This window comes from Paroedura picta, chromosome 7 (assembly GCF_049243985.1).
Source record: "Paroedura picta isolate Pp20150507F chromosome 7, Ppicta_v3.0, whole genome shotgun sequence".
Classification (NCBI taxonomy): Eukaryota; Metazoa; Chordata; class Lepidosauria; order Squamata; family Gekkonidae; genus Paroedura; species Paroedura picta.
In genome coordinates, this window is record NC_135375.1 from 64,825,527 (window position 1) to 64,848,240 (window position 22,714).

The window sequence follows — 22,714 nt, forward strand, 5'->3', positions numbered from 1 at the left end:
AAATATAAAACAAGTAGATAGAAAACCAGATAGAATCTTTACTAGTACAAGTGATGACCTGTACCAAAATGTTATGGGCATTTTGGCATATCCAAGAATGACCATAAAGGTCTGTATTGGGAATCACAAACCGCCAGCTGGAAAAGTCCTGGCAAAATATTGTGGGGTTTACAAAGATGGTAACAAAGGCAGGTCTGTTTCCACCTTTCATCCATCCTTGGGTGGTAAAGAGCCTGGCAGTCATAGTCTCCAGTAGCTCCTGTCCTCTGACGTTTAAGGGTGGGTATAAAGCATAATAAGTGGGGCACTGCAGAATAGGGAAAATCTCATCCTTTCTTCACTGGTTCCTACTTTTTTTCTTCTTGTTGCCCTCTTCTCCAAGCCTCCTGTTAAATGAGAGTTTTTCGTATTTTTCTTGACATCTGGAGGGTTTCCCTGGATTTGTAGAATCTTCCTCTGGAACCATGTTCAGAATTAGATATATAGATCAGTTTCAAAGTGTTGATACCTCTAGTAATTATTATTATATATTAACTGTACAATATAATAAAATGGTATATTACAATTTATGAAAGTGAAAGCTAATGTAACCTTGTAAATTTTGAAAGAAGTTGCAATTGGATAGGAATAAGAAAGATTTCTGAGTGGCTGAGAGGAGGAAAATCTGTCACAGGAATAGTCATTTTAGGGCAGTGGTACTCAAATTACAGATCACACAGACACATTCACAATTATCAACCAGAAGAGCCACATGAATATTTTCTGTTCTGTTTGTGTGCTATCCCAACTACACACAATAATAGAATACAGCTATTAATATTAAATATATAGAAGAAAATTTGGTTCTTATATGCTGCTTTTCTCTACCAGAAGGAGTCTCAAAGCAGCTTACAATTGCCTTCCCTTTCCTCTCCCCTGTGAGGTAGGTGAGGCTAAGAGAGCCCTGATATTACTGCTCAGCCAGAAGAGCTGTTTTTGTACCTTGCTTTGGATTACCTTAAGGCAGGGGTAGTCAAACTGCGGCCCTCCAGATTGCCATGGCAGGGGCTCATGGGAATTGTAGTCCATGGACATCTGGAGGGCCGCAGTTTGACTACCCCTGCCTTAAGGAATCCCAGAGTGGCTTATAATCGCCTACCCTTCCTCTCTCCATAGCAGGTGAGGCTGAGAGAACTCTTGAGAACTGATTGGCCCAGGGTCACTCAGCTGTAAGATAGCTTTGAATACTTTTATCATAATGCTTACAGAATGCAGATTCAGTTTAGTAATATATTAAATACTAGTAAATGCCTGCTGCACTCTGAATGCAGCGGGCGCTAACAGGGCTTGGGAGCGTCAGGGGCTGGCTCTGCAGGCGTCCTGGAGCAGGGGCCAGACCCGGCTTGTCCTGCCCCCCCCCCCGCGGTGTGGCCTACCTGGGACTGAATGGCGGCAGTGGAGCTGGAGGTGAGGCCGCCACCGGAGCGGCAGTAATTTAGTGGTGTTACCGCGGTGCGGTCGGGGGCAGCGCAGGCTGTGGCCCCGCAGATGGTTCCCCATGCTCCTCCTGCGGGCGGGCCACTGGTCAATGTGACGTGACGGCTGAGGGGTTCAGTGAGGGAGCGAGCGGGGCGGGTTCCTTTGGCGCTGCCGCCACTGCGTCCTCCATTGGCGGCTGGCATTGCGGGCCGCTCCTGGCTGCGCTGTCCAGGGGCGAGGTCTTGAGACAGCGGCGGGGCCAGGGCCACCGGACCATCCTGGTGGCACGGCAAGGCGGCAACCTGTCCTCTCGCAGGCGAGGCAGGTAATGGGGGCTGCCGGGCGGCTGCGGGCGAGATAGAAGGGGGGCGGGTCGGGAGGTGTTTCACGCCTCCCGATTAGTCAGTCCAGTAGCAAGGGACCAATTGCGAGCCGTGCTGTGTGCGGCTCGCAATTGGTCCCTTGTCGCCAGACTAACAATCGGAGGACCCACTCGGCAGACACTTCACGCCTGCCGATTGGGGCCCTCCGAGTGTCAGTCCGGGGGAAGGGGCCTATCGGCACCCTTCCTCATCACGGACAGGGCCCACCTTGGGGGCCCTTACCAAATTATTTAATCCGCTCCACTAGGAGTGGTTAAAGATATCTTTTTCTAAAAATAATTTTCTAGAATAGGTTTCTCTCCAGTGCTTTGGATGGCATAGTTATTTTGCCAAACAGAATGAAAAACAGGTGTAGTCTGCAGAATATTTGCAACTGTATTTAGTAATTATTATTTCTTTTGAAGGTATGCAACCTCTCATGTACTCTGTTCAAGATGCATTAAATGGCCAGCCCTGGTGGATTCGTGTAGGAACAGATATTTGTTACTACAAGTAAGCATTGTTAATTGATAGAATCAGATTTAGGCTATGTTGTTTGCAGTTTGTTATTTTGAAGGGTGGTTATGTTCTTTAATGATTTTAACATGGTCAGAGAGGCAGGATGTATATTTTGTAAATAAATAAGTTTAGTAATTACTGTTTGAAAGCCTACTTAGTCAGTTAACCATTTAAAATATACTGGATCATTTAATTATTGTTAATTTGTACTAGAAGTAATATTTAAGCAACTCTTGTGTTCTTACAATTCATAAGACCATGTGACACTAAAGTATATTTTGAGCTTATGTTAATATTCTTCTTTAGGAATCATTTTTCTAGAAGTTCAGCTGCAGCTGGAGGTCAAAAGGGAAAATCCTACTACACAACTACCTTCACTGTCAGCTTCCCACATAAAGAAGATGTTTGCTACTTTGCTTACCATTATCCATATACTTATTCAGCTTTAATGGTGAGCTAATTTGAACTTGGATATATGTATAATGTATGTTAATATATATTTGATTTCATTACAGACCTTGATGGATCTGGTGTATGTGAATATATTATATAATTTTAATAGTGACCCTAAATACTAAAATATATTGTTTAAGAACAAACTGATACTTGTAAAATTGAGTAAAGTAGCTAATTCTATATGTCATACCCTTGATCTTGTATACCTTTATCAATGTACAAGATTGGCATGAAGTTTAGTATTACTAATTGGTCTAAGAAATGCATAAATATTGATACTTACTTCCTTTTTACATCAGTGGCTGCTTTACAATTTGTATTCAAGCTTCTTTATGATTATGAAATAATAGGTCTCCTTCAGCTCTCCACAACTGGTTAGATCACATCTGCACTCACTTTAAACAGGGCTATACAGGGTTTTTTATGCCCTTCCAGTACCAAGGAGGCTGACCCAGTTCTGATAGCTCTGTCATTCCAGCAGGATATTTCAAAGCTAAGCTCTGTGTCTCTGCAGGATTGTTAGAAGGACTATGAGGGATAATGTGGATATGTCTCAATTGAAGAAGAAAGTTGTTGCCCTGGCACAACAAAGAAAAAGGACAAATAAAAAAGAAAACACAGAAGACATCTGGAAAGGGTGAGAGCTCTGAAACTCAGACCTCCCTCACACCAAAAGGGCAAAGCGGAGTGGGGAGAACAGAGATGCCAGCTCCTACTCGGTCCTACCTGTCCAGGAGCATCCTTACTGAGGGATCCCTTGCGTCCCAGCTGAGCAGGGAGGGGAAAGGAACGCCTGCAGAGATCTGATTGGGCCCCCTGATACGGATATGTACGATGCTGGCAGGAAGGAGACTCACTAGGGAGTCGAAGCAAGCTCCGTGGAAGAGCACTTGATAGCAGTGCTTCAGGAAACCCTTTCCCAAAGCTCCAGTAATGCTGCAAGATTGGGGATCAAGAACGGACTGGGCGGCAGACCATCAGGGTCCTTCCTGTTCCAGGTCCCTTGCAGAAACACAGATGGCTTGCATGCTTCAACCAGTGCTGCGGGTCCACCTTTCTTCCTTTCTTTGTAGCATACTTTATGGCTTAGTTGAGGAAACAGCAATGGCACAAAGTTCGGATTCCCTAGGCTACACTGAATAACCAGCAGGCTCAGGCAATCACTAGAGGGCACCAAATAGCCATCAAAGAAGGGAGGAATCACAGTTAGATGCCAACAGACTTCAGGCTAAGAGAAGGGAAAGCAGTTTTTCTTCTTCTCTTGAAGGAGACTCTTCTAGCTAATCTATTGCCAGGGAAAGCAGAAGTATTAATAAAAGGAGGAGGACATATATAAGGCCCATAGGGGGAGACTCCTTGGATAGGGGCCCTTTTCAGAAAAGATACAGATCACTGAGAAGCAGTAGAGCTGCACAGCAATCAGAGACTGAGGGGGAAGAAACACAGTCATTTATTACATCAGTAACTGTGGCCTCTGACAAGGTGGATGAAGAGTGGTCTAGTGAGGAGTCAGGTACTTAGGAGACTTCCACCAGGCTGTTCCAGGCTGAGCATTTTCAAAGAAAAAGATAACTACCAGTCTAAATTACAAGATAGAAACTACAACAAGTACCTCTTCAGAAAAACCTAAGTAATCAAATGTACATACCAGAAGTTTTTCAAAAAACATTGAAGAGGTTGGCAGCCTGCCCTTTTGCAGAGGCCTTTGAGGATGTGATGAGATCAGAATGAGCAGTGGGAGGTGTTTCATTGCATGCAAAAGGTCCTGGCATGAGATATAAATTCAGGAGGCTAAATGCAGATTTTCAACATGCTGCTAGACAAGATAAGGAAGTGTATTGGGCACAATGATGCAAGCGACTGCAAGAGGAGTATACTAGAGACCACACCAGAAGCCTCTTTGCTCAGGTGAAACAAGCTTTGAGCACCTTCACTGCTCGTAAAGTGACCGTCAAAGACAAGAATGGAAAAGACTTGACTGACCAAACCAACATCAAGGATTGATGGCAACAATATGCAGAAGAATTATATGCAAAAACCAAGGTGCCTCAGTCACCAGCCAAAACACCCAACACGAACTGGAACCGCCTATACTGGAAGAAGAAGTGATCTGGGCTCTGAAACAGCTCCCATATAATAAGGCTCCTGGCATAGATTACATTCCAGTGGAACTACTCAGATCTGTTCCACCAGCAGCAATCACAGCATTATGCCAAAAAGTCTGGGAAACTGGCACATGGCCAATAGACTGGAAAAGGTCCATTTTTATCCCATTACTAGTAATCAAGCCCGCTGTACCTGGAATACAGCGGGCGCTAGCGGGGCAGCATGCGGCCCCTGAGTCGGCAGGCCGCAATTGCCGGCGTGGCGGCGGCCTGACACGTCGGAGGCACTTCGCGCCTCTCAACGCATCAGGCCGCCGGCAAGGGAGCAACTGCAAGCCGCGCAGCTTGCAATTGCTCCCTTGGCGGCGGGGCGGCAATCGGATAGCCCAATCCATTGTCAGTCTGGAGGAAGGGGCCAATCGGCACCCTTCCTCATCCCGGACAGAGCCCGCCCTAACTCCTCCCCCCAAGGCGTTATTGCATTGCTTGCATCTGCTCAAACTATAGCCCTGATCTCCCACGCAAGTAAAATCTTATTGAAGATCATACAGAACCGTCTCAAATCAACCATTGATGCACAGCTACCAGATGTCCAGGCTGGTTTTCGACATGGTCATAACATCAATAATCTCCGCTATGCAGATGATACAGCATTCCTTGCTGAATCACAGCGTGATCTGAAGACCCTGATAGAGACTAAAAAAGAAAGTAAAAAGATGGGACTGTACCTAAATATCAAAAAGACCAAGATCATGACAACTACTGGCAGTAGCACCAAAGTCACGATTGACAATGAGAACATTGAATGTATTGATGATTTCATCTTTCTTGGCTCTGTGATTAATCAAAGTGGTGAATGCACCTGTGAAATCAAATGGCGAATAACACTGGGCCGGAATGCAATGTTAGGCATGAACCGAATATGGAAGAGTAAGAATATCAGCCTTAATACAAAGTGCCGGCTAGTCAACGCCGTTGACTTCCCCATAACAACCTATGGATGTGAAAGCTGGACCCTGAAGAAGGAAGACAGGAGAAGAATAGATGCTTTCCAGTTATGGTGTTGGAGACGAATGCTGCGAATACCATGGATAGCCAAAGTTACCAACAAGGTAGTTTTAGAGAGGAGCAAACCAATTATGTCATTAGAGGAAAACGTATTACAGCTAAACCTCACTTACATTGGACACATCATGCGATCAAACTCACTAGAAAAATAATTAATGCTCGGTATAGTCAGCAGCAAAAGGAAACGTGGTCGCCAAAGGATCCGATGGCTCGACATGATCAAAGCCGATACAGGGATGACCACCAACTAAAGGAAGCAGTCAGAGACAGGGGTGCATGGCGAAGATTTTCCTAGAATCACCGAGGGTCAGACATGACTGAATAGATAACATCATCATCACAGCTATACCAGCAGAGGAATGATTTGGCCTTATGGGCCCATTTACCAGGATTCATACAAAACTACTTCAGTGCTTCAGCATGTTCCATGTTTTACCATTAACATCTCAGATTCACATTCCAGATTTCTTTGAACACAGATTGTTTTAATATATTTATCTGCCAGCGGTGCTTCACCCCTGTACTGTTATAATAGCTAATTTTATGTCCTGGTGCTGTTACTGTCAGGCTTACTAGAGTAGAGATGTCTTTAAAGTGTGTGGGGTTTTTTTGCTGTTTTTAAAAACTTTATCTTCAATGAAACAAAAGTAGTAAAAAGAAAAGATATTAAAAGCTATCCCATACAAAATCATTATTAGGACAAATCAATTTAATAACACTTAATAGCTTAAAACTACATGATGTTTTCAAAATATGGTCATTATTATTATTTAGAAAGCACCTATAATTATTAAAACATAATGAGGCCCTTCTCAGGTTTGCTATTTTATTTTTTTAATAAAGATGCACCTTCAAAAATTGGAATCTACATACAATCCTCAGCAGATATATTTCCGACACGATGTTTTGTGTGAAACCATTTCTGGAAACAACTGTCCTTTAGTCACTATAACAGCCATGCCAGAATCAAATTACTATGAACATATCTGTCAGTTCAGTAAGTGTAATCATTTTTCCTAATTACTGAGATCTGTTTGAAGCTGCTTTAATACACAGTTGGTAAATATTGCAGTCCTTGAGTGTGTAGGCTGGTTATATAATCTAATGATCAATTGATCAAGTAGTTTTAAATCTTATTCATTTTATTGAGTGTTAAGTAACTGTTTAAGGGACTTAAGTAAAAATATTTATTTCTGCCTGGATTGTACCCAGTGAATATTAGAATGTTGATTAATGTCTGGTTGTATGTTCCATACATAGCCTTAATATATAAAAGGTGTTGGCAGCAGTTACTTGAATTGCTTAGAATGTATTTCATATTTCTGTATCCTATGAAGGGATTCAAATTTAAGTTTTTAAGTTCCTTCAGTGGTTGTATCATTCTTTTTTATATTGTTTTCAGGAAACCGGCCTTATATTTTCTTATCTGCTCGTGTACATCCTGGGGAAACTAATGCAAGTTGGGTTATGAAAGGAACGCTGGAATACCTCATGGGTAATAATCCAACGGCCCAGGCTTTACGAGAATCTTATATTTTTAAAATTGTTCCAATGCTTAACCCCGATGGGGTCATCAATGGAAAGTAAGTTGTTAAACGTTTTTAGCAGCATTTAGAAATTGAGATATGGAAAATGCTTCTCAGACAGTAGCAGAATGACTCTCCACTATTCCATGTGGGAGGCCATATGGATGAACCCTTACATTTAGGCCTTTTGGCATCAGAATCTTCAACAACAATGGTGCTAGTGTATCAATAAAACAAAGAGGATGCAAGTCTTCATGACGTAAGCATATGCACTTTTGAAGGTTCAGGATTTTGTTTGAACCATTCTTGTATACACATACAGGACATAATTTGGTTGGGTATTTATTCACAGTATTAAGGTGAAGGCTGCAACAATGTGTGCCTCTTAAACATAGATCATACAAATGATGTACTGCTGTATGTGGCAATAGGGGCGTATTCACCACAGAAAGGCTAGTTAAACCATGACTGTGATTGAAGCATAAGTAGGCTGAAAAGCCCTTCTTCATTTAGAAATGGACTGTCTGTGTTCCCTTCAGTGCAGCTTTCAGTTACCTTTTCAGTTAGGGAGACAGCGTAATTTTCTTCTTTCAGAAACTGGGGCCAGCATTAAACACCATATCAAGAAGAGTTTTACCCATTTTTTTGGCTTAATGTTTTAATTATCATCCTTACTCACTTATCTAACTAAGCCTTATAACTACCAGACTTACCTACTATTTATTTACAATGTATTTAAGAAACAACGGAACAAGTGGATAGAATAAGAGAGAGCAAACAGGACATGCCAAAGAACTGAACAAGGTCCTGGCAGCCATCCAATGTTTGACCCTATTTATTCTCCATAGCCAGCATATCCCTTTGTTCTTTAGTGCATTGATTGCCTTCTTAGTAGAAGAGAATAAGAGTGCTGTGCAGTTTACTTGCCTTTTATTAATTATTATTATTATTTATTAGATTTATTTCCCGCCACTTCCCATAGGCTCGTGGCGAGTCACAATAGTCTTATCCCCATTAAAATACCCATTAAAAGACTTTAAAAACAATCCCAACATGGCGGAAGCTCTCATTATTCCTATCCCCTGCTATCAGAGCGGCAGGGAGGGTGGGGAGGAGATCTAACTTAGTAGGTCCGGGGGGGGGGGGGGATGCTGGCACTCATTCGCTGACCCCGGCCTCAACCAAAAACCTGGCGGAAGAGTTCCGTTTTGCAGGCCCTGCAGAAAGCTGGTAAATCCCGCAGGGCCCACAGCTCACCCGGGAGCTCATTCCACCAGGTAGGGGCCAGGACCAAAAAGGCCCTAGCCCTGGTCGAGGCCAGGCGCGCTTCTCTGGGCCCAGGAACGATCAGGAGATTCTCCCCTGCCGAGCGTAAAGCCCTGCGGGGGATATAAGGCGGTAGGCGGTCCCTCAGGTATGTGGGTCCCAACCCGCGTATAGCCTTAAAGGTCAAAACCAGAACCTTGAACCTGATCCGGGCAGCAATTGGTATGGCATAAGCAAAGTATAGTCTGTCATGGTTGTATAACATATGTTAATACCTACTGCCATTTTTTATTTCAAATCTGGTAGCATGTTACAAAATCATGCTTGATTATTACTGTCTTGTGTAACCAGATAACTGTTCTATGTCTTAATACCCAAAATAATTTCTTTGTCTTTTGTATAAGCCTACTGCTAACAGTTTACCAGCCTTGTTTCCCAGTTCAAATAATCTCTGCTTGTGTGTATATATAACATTGGGGGATGGGGGGTGGTGGTTCCCATATACCTAATATCTCTAAACTCTCCTTTTCAAGTTGAAATGCCTGGAAAGTAGTTTCATTTTGGTTTCTTTTATGATACTTTTCTGCCCCTTTGGATCTTTTTAAATCAATGATTTCTCTCTTGCTTTTTAATTTTATTAATAATTGGATCTTTAAATAAGCCTTACTGGCTTCCTGCACTGAGTGAACTGAAATACCAGTTGTGTTCATTGTGAGAAGAATCACTTTCACTTTTCATTTTCTGCATTTCTGCTTCATTCTGATATAAATATTTTCAAATTTCAATCCTGTTTTGATGATATGACATGGATATCAGTGAGAACGCATGAATGTTATGCGTAGATATTTGTTCCTATATAACTATTTTGTCCACATGAAATAAAATTTTAGATTCTAAGAACGTATCAACTCTGGATTATTCATGTGCCTTAGCGAAATATGTCTTATCGTTTTCATATCTACACTGCCCTCTTCATATATCCAATAGTGGACGTAGATGAGACCACCTCACTTTCCCCTGTATTCTCCTCACACTATTTCCTATTGCTCTCCAGGATGCCAATTTTCTCACCTTTCTCCTGCTTCCCATCCCCCCACAACCAACCTTTTATCTACTCCCACTATATATAATGTATTTACATTTATTCCCTGCCTTTTTCCACAATGGAAACCCAAAAGCAACCTAGATGGTTCTCCATTTTTATCTTCTCACTAACCCGTGTGTGGTAGGCTTTTATTTATAGTCTGTTTTTCTCACTTGGTTTCAAGGCAAATTAGGCTTTAGAGTATGTGACTCGCTCAAGTTCACCCAGTGAGCCCTATGGCAATGTGGGGATTTGAGTGTTAGATCCTAGCTTGGAATGTTAACCACCACACTACAGGCTTTCATTTGGTAATTGTCACTGAATAGTAGCAAGTAGCCAGGCCTCCCAGCAGTTGCTGCTGAGCTGGCTGAACTACTCTCTGCCTTTTATTGTCAGAAACCCTTCTATGTCTTATCAGAAGTGCATCATGGCATTGTGACACTAAGGCTTGAAGGCTTACAATGCTGTGGTTGCCTAACAACTCCCTCAAAGAACACTGAAAATAAATATTAAAAAAACTTTGCCTAATAAAATGTAGTAGGACCTTTTCATAGTACAAAATAAGTTGTCACATTTGGGGAGAAATTCTTTTTCTTTAACATGATGAAAACTCATTAAAATTATATTTTTACTGTAGCCATCGCTGTTCTTTAAGTGGGGAGGACTTGAATAGACAATGGCAGAACCCAAACCCAGACCTGCATCCTACAATTTATCATGCCAAGGGCCTCCTCCAGTATCTGTCTGCTATAAAACGTTTGCCACTGGTAAGCTTATGTATGTTTACTCAGTTCATTTCTCTAAAAGTCACTGTGTCATTGCATGAAACTGTCACTCCTTGCATTTTATAAAATTACATGCAAACTCAGTAAAATTTTATACTTAAGTTTGACATTAGAAGTTTCTGTACCTCATTCCAGCAAATTTCATACTTTTTGATATTTTTAAAATTCCCATGAAAAATCCACTAGGTATATTTGAATTTACTCTTGTTATAATGAAGTAGTTAACATATAAGTTTTCTTCAAGTGATTAGAAGCAAATGTTAAAGTCCTTGCATGTGGTAGTAAGCATGTGTTCTGTTTGGTTAAAGAGCAAAGTAGGAATGGTGGTGACTGCCGTGTTTGAGCTGGGATGGGGGAGTGTTTATAGATCCCATAAGTGAGTAAAGCTGATAAATAAAGTACTTTATTTAATTTACTAGCAGAAAAGCCTATTAAAAAATAAAAATAAAACAGGCTCTAGAGTCCAACCCTCCCCCCCCCTCGCAGCCTCACTGAGGCCTCCCAAGGCCACCACGAGGGTGGTTGGCATGGGGGCAAGCTCAGCAAGGCGCTCCCCACCTCCCCCACTACCTGCCTAGGCAGCCCCACCGTGGCCTCACAAAGCTTCTGCAAGACTATTGGGGCCAGAGCAAGCTTGGCCGGGCGCTCCCCACTATCCACCTGAGCAGCCTCTCCGTGGCCTCACAAGGCTGCTGCGAGTCTGCTCGGGGCAGAGGTAAGCTCTGCCAGGTGCTCCCTGCCACCCACCCAGGAAGCCCTGACATGGCTATTCGGGCAGGGGCGAGCTTAACCACTATAGAATGCTGCCTGGAGATATGAATGAAATAGACCCATGTAGAACAGATATGGATGGTACCATCACATCTACTATTTTCTTTCAGCAAAAGGAGACTTAATGTTGCCAGGGTAATTTGTAGAGTGTAAAGAACTTTCAGAGATACGAACATCATTATATCTTGGAATTCATCATTAGAAGAGTCTTAAACAAAATAACTGTTTTAATTTTGTGGAATTTGTTCTCTTACCTCCCTGTTTTTACATCAGTTAGTAACATCAGAATTCAATTTTAAGAAAACAGACTAATAGAAGGCAAGATAAAAGATGAAACAATTTTTAAAGTGCTGGTGTATATTAAAAAGTAGTCGTATGAAATGTATTTCAAATGCTTTAGTTGAAGTGACATTTTGAAGTGCCTTATTTGGCCAAAACTCTTCGTTGCAGGTTTACTGTGATTATCATGGCCATTCTCGCAAGAAGAATGTGTTCATGTATGGCTGCAGTATCAAGGAAACAATGTGGCATACAAATGTTAGTGCTGCTTCTTGTGATCTGATTGAAGACCTAGGTTACAGGGTGAGCTTTTTGTTTTGCTATGCTTCTTCGCATCCTGACTAAAACTACACAGTTGACTTATAATTCATATTTAGATTCTGGTTAATTATTAAATTGCTTTTACTGATTAATATGTTGTCAGTAACTTGAATATCTAATACTGCTATGCTCTTTAATGAATTATATTTTTTTTCAATAGATTTTGTGCAGAAAATTGTTCCTAACAAAAATGGATTAATGTGCAGCAGTAGGGGCCATACCTCATGGAGTTGTGTAGAGTTGTGTGCTATTTTCATGCTGTAGGTCCCACGTTCAATCCCCAGTTTCAAAAGTAAAGAACCTTGCTTAGCAAAGCTAGCATAAGGTCCTTGCCCAATAGTTTAGCGAGTCGCCACTTGTTGGAGAAGACAATTGTGGGGCCAGGTAGGCTAATGTTTTAATCTGTATGGCAGCCTCCCTTATTCTGTGAGAATTTGTGCTACCATGGAGAGGAGAAGAAATGCTAAGAAGAAATAAAAAGCTCAGCTTAGGAAACCAGTCCAAAAATATTCACAAATATCAGTTGTTGTTGTTGTTGTTAGGTGTGAAGTCGTGTCCGACCCATCGCGACCCCATGGACAATGATCTTCCAGGCCTTCCTGTCCTCTACCATTCCCCGGAATCCATTTAAGTTTACACCTACTGCTTCAGTTAGGCCCATTATGCAAGGCCGCCGAAACAGCGATTTTGGGTCACATGGAAAACGCAGAGGGGGAAGACTCGAAGCACACCGGTTATGCACGGGATGGGGCGTGACAGCGGCAAAACCCAGAGTAACCAATTATGCACGCGGCGATCCCGGCGCCGTTTCTGGTTGCGCCCCGGTCACCCGGAAGCTGTGCTTTCTTCCACGTTTCGCTAACGCGGCTTTTTCAGTGGCATGCACCGAAGCTGCGGCTGGTTGCAGCCGGCACCGTGCGTTATCGGTGATTTCAGTCGCTGCCATTCCACCCCGAATGTGCGTTATTTCCCCCGTGCATAATGGGTTTTAGAGTTGCTGTAATTTAGATATGCAGTAACACTGATCTTAATCTACCTATGAATGGAATGTGTAGACATCTTAAGAAGTTTAGAGTAAACATTTTGAGTAATGTAGGCAAGACTTAAGATACTTGCCCTCAGGATCAGCCTCAAATGCACACACTCAATGAAGGCTATGAGGAGAGAGATTCCTATTATCCAGGAAATACTTTGGTGTCATGTGCTTTAGCTTGGGTTGCAAGAATTTGATATGTAGTTTCTCCACTTCTTTTTCCAAATGGGTTTCCCTTTTTTACCACTACCCATGATTTCCTACAGAATGTGAAAAAGAACACTGTCAAAGGCCCATTATGCACGGAGTGGAAAGTCTGCATTCGGGGTGGAATGGCAGCGGCTAAAATCACCAATTATGCACGCTGCAGGCGGCAACCGGGTGCAGAGTCAACGCATGCCGCCGAAAAAGCCACATTAGCGAGATGCGGAAGAAAGTGGAGCTTCCTGGGACCACGGCGCAACCAGAAGCGGCTCCGGAGTATCTGCGTGCATAATCGGATACTCTGGGTTTTGCCGCCGTTGTGTTCCGTCCCGTGCATAATTGGTTTGCTTCGCTTCTTCCTCCTCCTCATTCTCCATGCCACCGTTTCAGCGGCCGTGCATAATAGGCCATAGGCCGCCGCCATTCCACCCCGAATGCAGACTTTCCACTCCGTGCATAATGGGCCATAATGATTCATTTGTTTGTCTCCTCAGTGAGGTACTTTATCCCCATTAAAATCAACCTCTTGACATAAGTCTTTATGTAATATTCATGGTCTAGGAGGGCAGACCCATCAGTAAAAAGTTTCTCTTGGTAGCAGACAGTTTCAGAACCTTTAGACACACTTTGTGGCAGGGACCCCTTTCCAAGCTCCCATTTCAACCCTGTCTGCCCAAGGACAGGCTGACTTTTCTGTATTCCTACAGAGCATTGAAAGACCAAAGCTTTACAGCCTCCTCTCCCTCCCACCTTCCAATCTTAGTCAGGGGACAGGGGGATTGGGCCTGCGACTCATGATGAGCTGTCTCCCCCAAAAAACAAGGTTCTCTTATACCTGGAGGAAGAGAGATGGTGCAGGGACTCCTTGCTATGGACAAGAGATTCCTCAGTTGCCCCAAGCTTTGTGGTCAGACTGAAGCCTTTGGCAGCTGGGACAGTGGCAGTGCTGTGGTGTTACTTTCCCTTGTAGGGAACCTACAAGTTTGTCAGTGAGCAAATAAATAAGTTTATTGTTGCAGCCTTATGCCATAACAAAAAAAATAAAATGAAGTAAAACCAGTATGTTAACAAACAATAATTAAAATAAATCCAGGCTAAAAAAAATAAAAAGATTTTTAGACCAAAAAAAAGATTGAAAAATAATTGACTCTGGGTTGCATCGGAGACAAATCTTTTCCTGATGGGCATGGATAATAGTATAAATATGGCTAATTCCGGTGTAACCATCAGGAATACATCTGCCAAAAGAAACTTAATTCGGTCCTCATCCAAATCAGAAATACAAACAGTATTTGATTCAAACTAGGTTGCCTAGAATTTTAGAGTGAACAATACAGTAGATAGTGTTTGAGATATTCTACCTGGTTCAGATTGCAGAGGCATAAGCGTTTATCTAATGGGAGACTGTTAATTTTTTTCAATAGCTATAAAGGAACATACAAGGTTTCAGAGGTGAGTTATGTGCTTCAGGGTGAAAGAAGGGTTGAACCCAGACCTTTTTTCCTTTTTCTCAGCATCCCAAGGTGGGGATGTGAGCAGTTTTTGCAGAGCCCATGTCTGGGGAGGTATCTGCAGAGCTGGCAACATTTTATACCTTCCTCCTGTTTCCTCTATAGGGCATTCTCTGTCCCCTACTGCCTCCTCTAATTTAGGACAGGAAAGGGGGGAACTAATTTTACCCACTCCAGATTTGTCAAGGAAAGATGCATATTCTAACCTATTAGCCTGGATTATGGATGAAATAAAAAAGGAAATTCAGTCTTCTATGGCAGAAGTCTTGGTTGTCCTGGGCTAAACCATTCTTCCAAAGTAGACAAAGCATTCCAAGAAAAATGAATAGGGAATAAGATGTCTATATCAATGCTGTCTCTCTTTTGTAATGATAGTTTTAATAGATCATAAATAAGCTGAGAATTCAACTGATTTAAATTAATATAAAAACCACTACTACAACAAATAGATGAAGGACACTTCTTTAAACTGGCTCACAGGATTAAATTCATAAGAATAGCTAGTATGGCACTTTTTGTTTATTTCAAGAAGGGTATTCCTGTTATCCTTTATGTATACAAAATAAGCAATTTTAATTAAGTGTTGTTTGTACTTTGTGTATTGCTGAAATGTTATTTTCCTAAAATCTAACATTTTGTATTTAAAACATAAATAGAAATTGGTTCTCCAATACAATTGAAATACGTTGTCTAAGGATACAGTGTGAAATAGTTTATGTGCTGTTTTTACTTTAAAGCTATTTCAGACCTTTTAAAAACATTTATTTCCTGTAGACACTCCCTAAGATTCTAAGCCAGACAGCTCCAGCATTCTGTATGAGCAGCTGCAGTTTTGTGGTGGAAAAGTCTAAAGAATCTACAGCACGTGTTGTAGTTTGGAGAGAGATAGGCATTCAGAGAAGTTATACCATGGAAAGCACGTTGTGTGGATGCGATCAAGGGAAATACAAGGTACACCGTCTAGTGAAAAAGAATATAACATCTCTGTTCTTAACATTTTTGGATAATCTATATATCTGATAGCAACATATGGCCCCCATCTGCAGATTGGGGTTACACTGATGCCAAACAGATTGTTCTGCAAGCTTGGGCAACCTCCCAAGTTTGCAGAAAAGTCTGAAATCACACACATACCCATACCCTGTAGAATTGGTGGCAAATGCTGCCTCGGAGCCTGTTTGGGCCCAGACCAGTCCCCAGACTGTTGCTGTTGCAGCCAGGCCCAGAGGCTGGGAGCCATGCCTGACTTGGCAATAAGTTAAACTCTCCTGGCCTAGAGCAGCTTCCTATCACAGTTATTGTGGCCCATGAGATAAAGAGGGGGAAGACACAGATGGGAAGGAGGATAAAAAGAGGGGGAGAAATAGAAGGGGAGTAAGTAAGAGAGCCAGTTTGGTGTAGTGGTTAGGAGTGCGGACTTCTAATCTGGCATGCCGGGTTCGATTCTGCACTCCCCCACATGCAGCCAGCTGGGTGACCTTGGGCTCGCCACGGCACTGATAAAATTGTTCTGACTGAGCAGTGATATCAGGGCTCTCTCAGCCTCACCCACCCCACAGGGTGTCTGTTGTGGGGAGAGGAATGGGAAGGCGACTGTAAGCCGCTTTGAGCCTCCTTCAGGTAGGGAAAAGCGGCATATAAGAACCAACTCTTCTTCTTCTTCTAAGTTGATGGAGAAGGAGAGGGGGAGATAGATGGAGAAGAGGTGGGGGCAAAAGAGAGAACATAGGTTGAAAGATAAGGGGAGAGAGAAGAAAGAAGGGGAAGTTGGTTAGAAAAGGGGGAGAGGGAAGGAAGCAAAGGGATTGAAGGAATATACCTTCCCTGCCAATTTCTTATAGGTCCTCACTTGTATCATCCTAGTGCCTTAGTTGAATTCTCTTTAAGACCTGATTTTGCAGGACATATTGTCAGAAATAGTGGAAAGAAAGATAACAGAATTTTTCTGTTCTGTTGATCTAAAGTTTGTATATTTTTATCAGGACACAGTGTAGTAGAAATTAATATTTTGATAGGTTGGATTCTTTTTATTTTACTAGTGAAAGACTAAATGGATGCTGTGAAAATCATGAGGCCTGGACGTACAAAAGCCATATAGAATCATAGAGTTGGCAGGGACCTCCTGGGTCATCTAGTCCAACCCCCTGCACTATGCAGGACACTCACAACTCTATTGCTCATCCACTATAACCTGCCACCTTCTTGAATCTTCACAGAATCAGCCTCTCCGTCAGATGGCTATCCAGCCTCTGTTTAAAAAATTCCAAAGATGGAGAACCCACCACCTCCCAAGGAAGCCTGTTCCATTGAATAACCACTGAGAAATGATTGAGAAACTTTCAGGAACTTCTTCCGGATGTTTAAATGAAATTTTTTTTAAAAATTCATTTCATCTCATTGGTTCTGGTCTGGCCCTCCAGGGCAAGAGAGAACAACTCTGTCCCATCCTCTATATGGCAGCCTTTTAAATACTTGAAGATGGTTATCAGATCCCTCTCAGTCGTCTCTGCTCCAGGCTAAACAGACCAAGCTCCCCCAACCCCTCAACATCTTTGTTGCCCTCCTCTGGACATGCTCCAGTTTGTCTACATCCCTCTTCAACTGTAGCGCCCAAAACTGAACACAGTACTCCAAGTGAGGCTGAGACAGGGGTTGTAGTATGGAGGGGCATTTGGTAAGATTGAATGAAAATGCTGGCTGCATCCGACCCAATACTTGCACTGTATATCAGACTTAATTGTTATAAATTAGCCACTCAGTATTTATATTCTCTCTACTTAGGGTTTGCAAATTGGGACGCATGAACTTGAAGAGATGGGAGCCAAGTTCTGTTCTGCTTTACTACGTTTGAAAAGATTGACATCACCACTGGAATACAATCTTCCACCTAGCCTCTTTGACATTGAAAATGACTTGATTGAGTCCAGTTGTAAAATAACAAGGTAGTTCAAGTTGAATGTTTTGGGTTTTCTAAACAGCCTGATCAGGAGGAGCTTCCTTAGCATGGAAGTAGTTAAGATAACTGGCATATTCTCTTGCAAATGACCATTTTAAAGAAATGTAACAAATAGCAACATTAGTAAGCACTTTCATCTGGATCCAGAAAGAAATTGATTGCTTGTACCATACATGAGAGACCACACTGTTACTGTGTACATGTAGATACCTTGAAACATAACTGGATCATTGAATGCACAATTCTGAATCTGCTCCACAAATCTGTATTAGGCCCTCTATCTAAAGTATAAAAATCCTGTTATGTCAAATGTTGTACAGTATGTATGTATTAATACTTATTCAGTTTAAGTGTTTTAAATCTAAAAGTCTGAAGACAAGATTTCTTTCAGAGGGAGGTTTTAGTTATTGATTGTTTTTTTGAGATTAACTTTGTAGAAGTTTGTGATGATCTACTAAATCAACATTCATAGTAGCTGAATGTTCCTATTGCTGAGAATCAGAATTTCTGTTTTGAACAAGTTGGTGCAGCTGAGCTTCTTACCAGGGAATGGAAGCATTGCCTTCTATGGCTTGGTGCATTTGCATGAATCATTTCAAACTTTTTGCACTCTTAATACCTTATTGTGGTGAATTTGTCCTCCTTGTTCCCTCTTAACATACTATGACCCAGGTTATGTGTACTTTGTAGTATCCCTAACTGTATTACCCTGCCATTACTTTGAATTTTGTATGGTGTTTGCTATACAAAGTGATTGATTTTAGAAAACAGATAGTGTACTCCTCAACATTCTATTAGGAAGATAAAGCTTTAGTGAAGAAAATTGTGGTATTGCAAATTGTGTCCTTTTGATTCAGTTATAAAAGTTGTTTTCATTGGTTTATTTCTGTTATACCTATACCCTGCCTTTCTGTGTTGTATGTAGCACAGAAGGTGGCTAACAAATATAAACTTATATTCTGAATACATTGTAATATGAATATCTTAACTAAGCATTAGGAGATGAGAAGTTAGGGAACCAGACATTCCTTTTGGGACAAGGAATTCCTTGATCTGAGTTCAGTGATTGAAATATCTGTGTCTTGCATACCTTTTCTTTGTGTGCAGGGAAACAGTTTGAGTTGACCTGCTTTGAGGTGACAAATAACAGGAAAGGAAAGAATTAAGCATCTCCCTACCCATATTTTCTCAGCTCAAACTGGCAATTCCCCACAGTTACTTTTCATTTTAAGAAAAACAAAGATGGGAGAGTGTTTATGGGTCACCTCCATAGCACCTAGTTTGATCATAAACAGTACATATGAATGTATACAATTACCTTACCACTCAAATGCTTCCTTGATTCCATTTTAGTTAACTCCTTTTTAACATGGTATTGTTGGGGATTATTTGCCATGCTAGTGGGGGTGAGGAAGTATGTAGGTAATTTCAGTATAATTGGCTTAAAACTTTCTTCGCGGTATTCTTGCTCTAGCCCCACTACATACGTAATGGAAGAAGATGAACCTCGCTACCTTGAAGAAGTGGATTATAGTGCTGAAAGCAATGATGAGCCAGATGTTGACTTGACAAATAATGCTGGTGACTATGAGCCCAGTCTTCAAGAAGATGGACTTTCTGACTCTGAAATTACAAGGACATATTTGCCTTAAGACATCCTTGAAAAACAGAGAAGAAATTAAGTATTGTGGCTTTTGGAAGATGGACAGGGTGGATTCTATAACTTTGCAGTTTTGCTCAAGCAAATTGACTTCAGTCAGTCCAGCTGAAAAACAATAAATGTTCTGGCTTTTAAATTAATTGACAACTGTTTTATTTTAAGAGTCCAGTTTTCATCTTTTGCACTGGTATGGCTTTACCTCTTGACTGCCTGGTAAATATTGTTGCATGGCTTTTTGTCTTCATCCCTATAATCACCAACAAATTGTATAAGAAGCTATTGGTGTGCCAGAAGGCAGGAGCTAAACCTCATTCTTTATGATAGTGTCAAAGTTAGTTACTAAACACAAATACAGTTTATTAAAGTACATTGTGAATGTTGACAATTTTTTCTTAAATATTTGCATTAAGAGCCTCTTGTGGCGCAGAGTGGTAAGGCAGCCGCCTGAAAGCTTTGCCCATGAGGTTGGGAGTTCAATCCCAGCAGCCGGCTCAAGGTTGACTCAGCCTTCCATCCTTCCGAGGTCGGTAAAATGAGTACCCAGCTTGCTGGGGGGTAAATGGTCATGACTGGGGAAGGCACTGGCAAACCACCCCGTATTGAGTCTGCCATGAAAACGCTAGAGGGCGTCACCCCAAGGGTCAGACATGACTCGGTGCTTGCACAGGGGATACCTTTACCTTTACCTTTTAGGTATTGGTAAATTTTGCAAAGCTGAGATAAAGAGAATACATGTACAGTACATGTATATACCTTGAGCCTTAAATATAATGTAATTATATGGTTTTACTATACTCTTGATTTGAACCAGGCTGTAATACTGACAATGCAAGCCTGAACAGATTTACATCCTTCGAAGTCTAGTGAAGTCAGTGGGCTTAAAAAAGTTTCAGTCTGCTTAGAATTGCACTGAGACATTCTTCAAAAAAGAAAAACTCGCACATAGATAGCTAGCATATTAGAAAGAAAGTTTGGATGGGAATTATTGTTTCTTAGTATAGGCATACTCAAGCACTTAGTCAACCACCAACAGACCAGACATGGGTTTATGAATTCTTCTGATATGCGTGAGAAAAGCTAATATACCTGTGAGAACCATAGTTTTATATATTTGTAAAACATAATCTAAGGTACATATTCAAATTTTCTTCCTGCAGTAAATGGTATGAAAACTGGCATATATTATTGCTAAGGATAACTATAAACATTACATTGTATATATAGTGACTTACTAGCTACTTTATTTGATATGCATATAGTCAAAATGAGTTCTAAGTGATCTGGATATATTGCCGTTATAGTTCTGTGTATGTTAAGGAAGGATGGTGGTGTGTGTCTGAATTGAAGTTTCTTTATGTAAATTCAATAACATTTAAATTTATTGCTGGTGTGATCCAGAGAAAGTGAAGTATGCTTGTGCCTAATACTGAATGTGCCACTGGCTATGCAGTTCCTACGTGGAACTGCACCCTTCTAAGCCCCTTGTGCAGGGTGTCACTGTACCTAGGATAGCCAGAAGCATGCCGATACTCAAGATGCTCATATATAAGTCTTACATATGCCTATCTCGGTGAGATTCTGCTTTTTGTCATATTCCCTAATATTGCTTAATGATTTTATGAATCAGATATTAAATCCACACCAACAAAGCTGATTCTGAAGTGGCCAGTTCTGCATGTGTAGTACTTTCTGGATAAGTCCCACGTTCAGTATTTCACCCCCACTTCATCTGTATTTATTCAGAAGGGGCAGTAGGAGTGCAGTTTGCTTGAATTCATTAGATAAATCAGAACAGTCTCCCCTTTTAGGAAAAGGTAAAAAGTTTGTAACTTGCAGAGGAAAACAAGTACCATTGTTGATTGTTTTGACTCTCCCACTCCAAGAAGTATTTTACAGCATAAACTAAAATATTTAAATGGAATATTCTGATAGCCAATAAGTAGTGAATTGGTTCAAAACAATACTGGTTAAATATTCTATAAACAACTTTTTAACTTACAGAGCCAAATGCAAGGTACTGTTCAGGTGCTTATTTGCAGCCCCAGCGCATCTAGCCATCCTTAACCTCCAGATTATACAGGGCATGTGTGGTATACAGCTCCTGGCGGGGGGGGGGGGAGCAGGTTGAAACATCTAAAATAAATTAAGCAAGTTACTTGCAAAAGCAGACACAAGCATTTGCTGGACCTCAGAAGGTATTAAAGGGTCAACCTGCTGTGCCCTGTCTACACTGAAATTATGCCTAAGGAATAGACTACGGCAACACTATTTTATCAAAGCTGAAAATTGCTGCTATGATTATTTGCTGTTTATACTTATGGCTGAGGGGTAAACTATGGAAACACAATCTTATCAAAATTGAAAATTGCTGGTATGACTAATTGTTGTTCACATTTTTTATGATCTGTGAAGTGTGGGGGTTTATAAAATGGTAGAATGAGCTGTACTTCCCCCTTCTATAATCTACAATCTAATGTAGTAGTTAATAAAACTATGAAGAATTATCATTTCCTATTTATAAAATATATTTGGATGCCTTTTAACATAACATGATTTTGATGCAGGCTTGATATAAAAGCTATAACTACTGCGTAGGGTTTTAGTTGTGAGGGATTTTTTATCTTCTGAAGACTTTATCAATGAAAAAATGGGATTATCAAGATGTGGTACACTTTTTCTTCCTTACTAGTAAGATGTTTTAATGAATGCTGGAATATTCTTCATACATGAATGCTCAGGCCAAGGTTGCCATTTGTGCCAACTTTTGGATGTAAATTTAATGTGGAATATCACGCAACTAGATGAATGAAGAATGCTCAGATTAAATTTAGCTGTCAAATTGTTAGATACTTTTATGAAAGGCAGGTTTCAAATAATTTCTCATTGTAATTCAGTAATGATAAATTGTGACAATATTATTGTGCGTGGCCCAGATATATAATTTATCACGTAAATGTAATAAAGCAAATTATTATAATCATCTGGTTTCCTTACATGTTTTATTGGGTTGTTAAGAAGCTGTTTACTTGGTGAAGTTCTGATATGTTTTAACAACAATATATACAAAGCATAATAGACAACCTGGTTTGTTTGCTTCAGAAATATTTTTGTAATTCTGTTAAACTTGTAGCATGAATCTGATATGCTAAATTTTTAAAGCTCTCCTTGTGTTAGCATAAATATAGACTATCCTGTAACTTCTTAAACAGGAAACTTTGGTGACTGTCACCAATGATTTGGAAGTCTAAATATACAACAGTTAGGATCTCAACCTTAAATACTTGGTTATGCTCTGGAAGAACTCCTTAAGGTCAGCAAAGTAGTTCTTCCCTTTGTAGAAGCTATGCTGA

The 22,714-nt window shown here is 41.0% G+C and overlaps 1 protein-coding gene across 9 annotated transcripts in view; it reads left to right on the forward strand.

Annotated features, from left to right (window-relative positions):
• AGTPBP1 (ATP/GTP binding carboxypeptidase 1) overlaps positions 1–22,344 on the forward strand; it is a 94,503-nt gene extending 72,159 nt beyond the window's left edge. For all 9 annotated transcript variants that reach the window (XM_077344625.1, XM_077344626.1, XM_077344628.1 and 6 more), the window contains 9 exons: positions 2,246–2,333; positions 2,646–2,790; positions 6,812–6,965; positions 7,371–7,551; positions 10,482–10,611; positions 11,851–11,982; positions 15,523–15,699; positions 17,530–17,690; positions 19,179–22,344. In XM_077344625.1, the coding sequence (XP_077200740.1) occupies positions 2,246–2,333; positions 2,646–2,790; positions 6,812–6,965; positions 7,371–7,551; positions 10,482–10,611; positions 11,851–11,982; positions 15,523–15,699; positions 17,530–17,690; positions 19,179–19,356 (1,346 nt within the window). In that variant the 3' untranslated portion in view covers positions 19,357–22,344. The remainder of the gene's footprint in view (positions 1–2,245; positions 2,334–2,645; positions 2,791–6,811; positions 6,966–7,370; positions 7,552–10,481; positions 10,612–11,850; positions 11,983–15,522; positions 15,700–17,529; positions 17,691–19,178) is intronic.
• Positions 22,345–22,714: the final 370 nt, after the last annotated feature.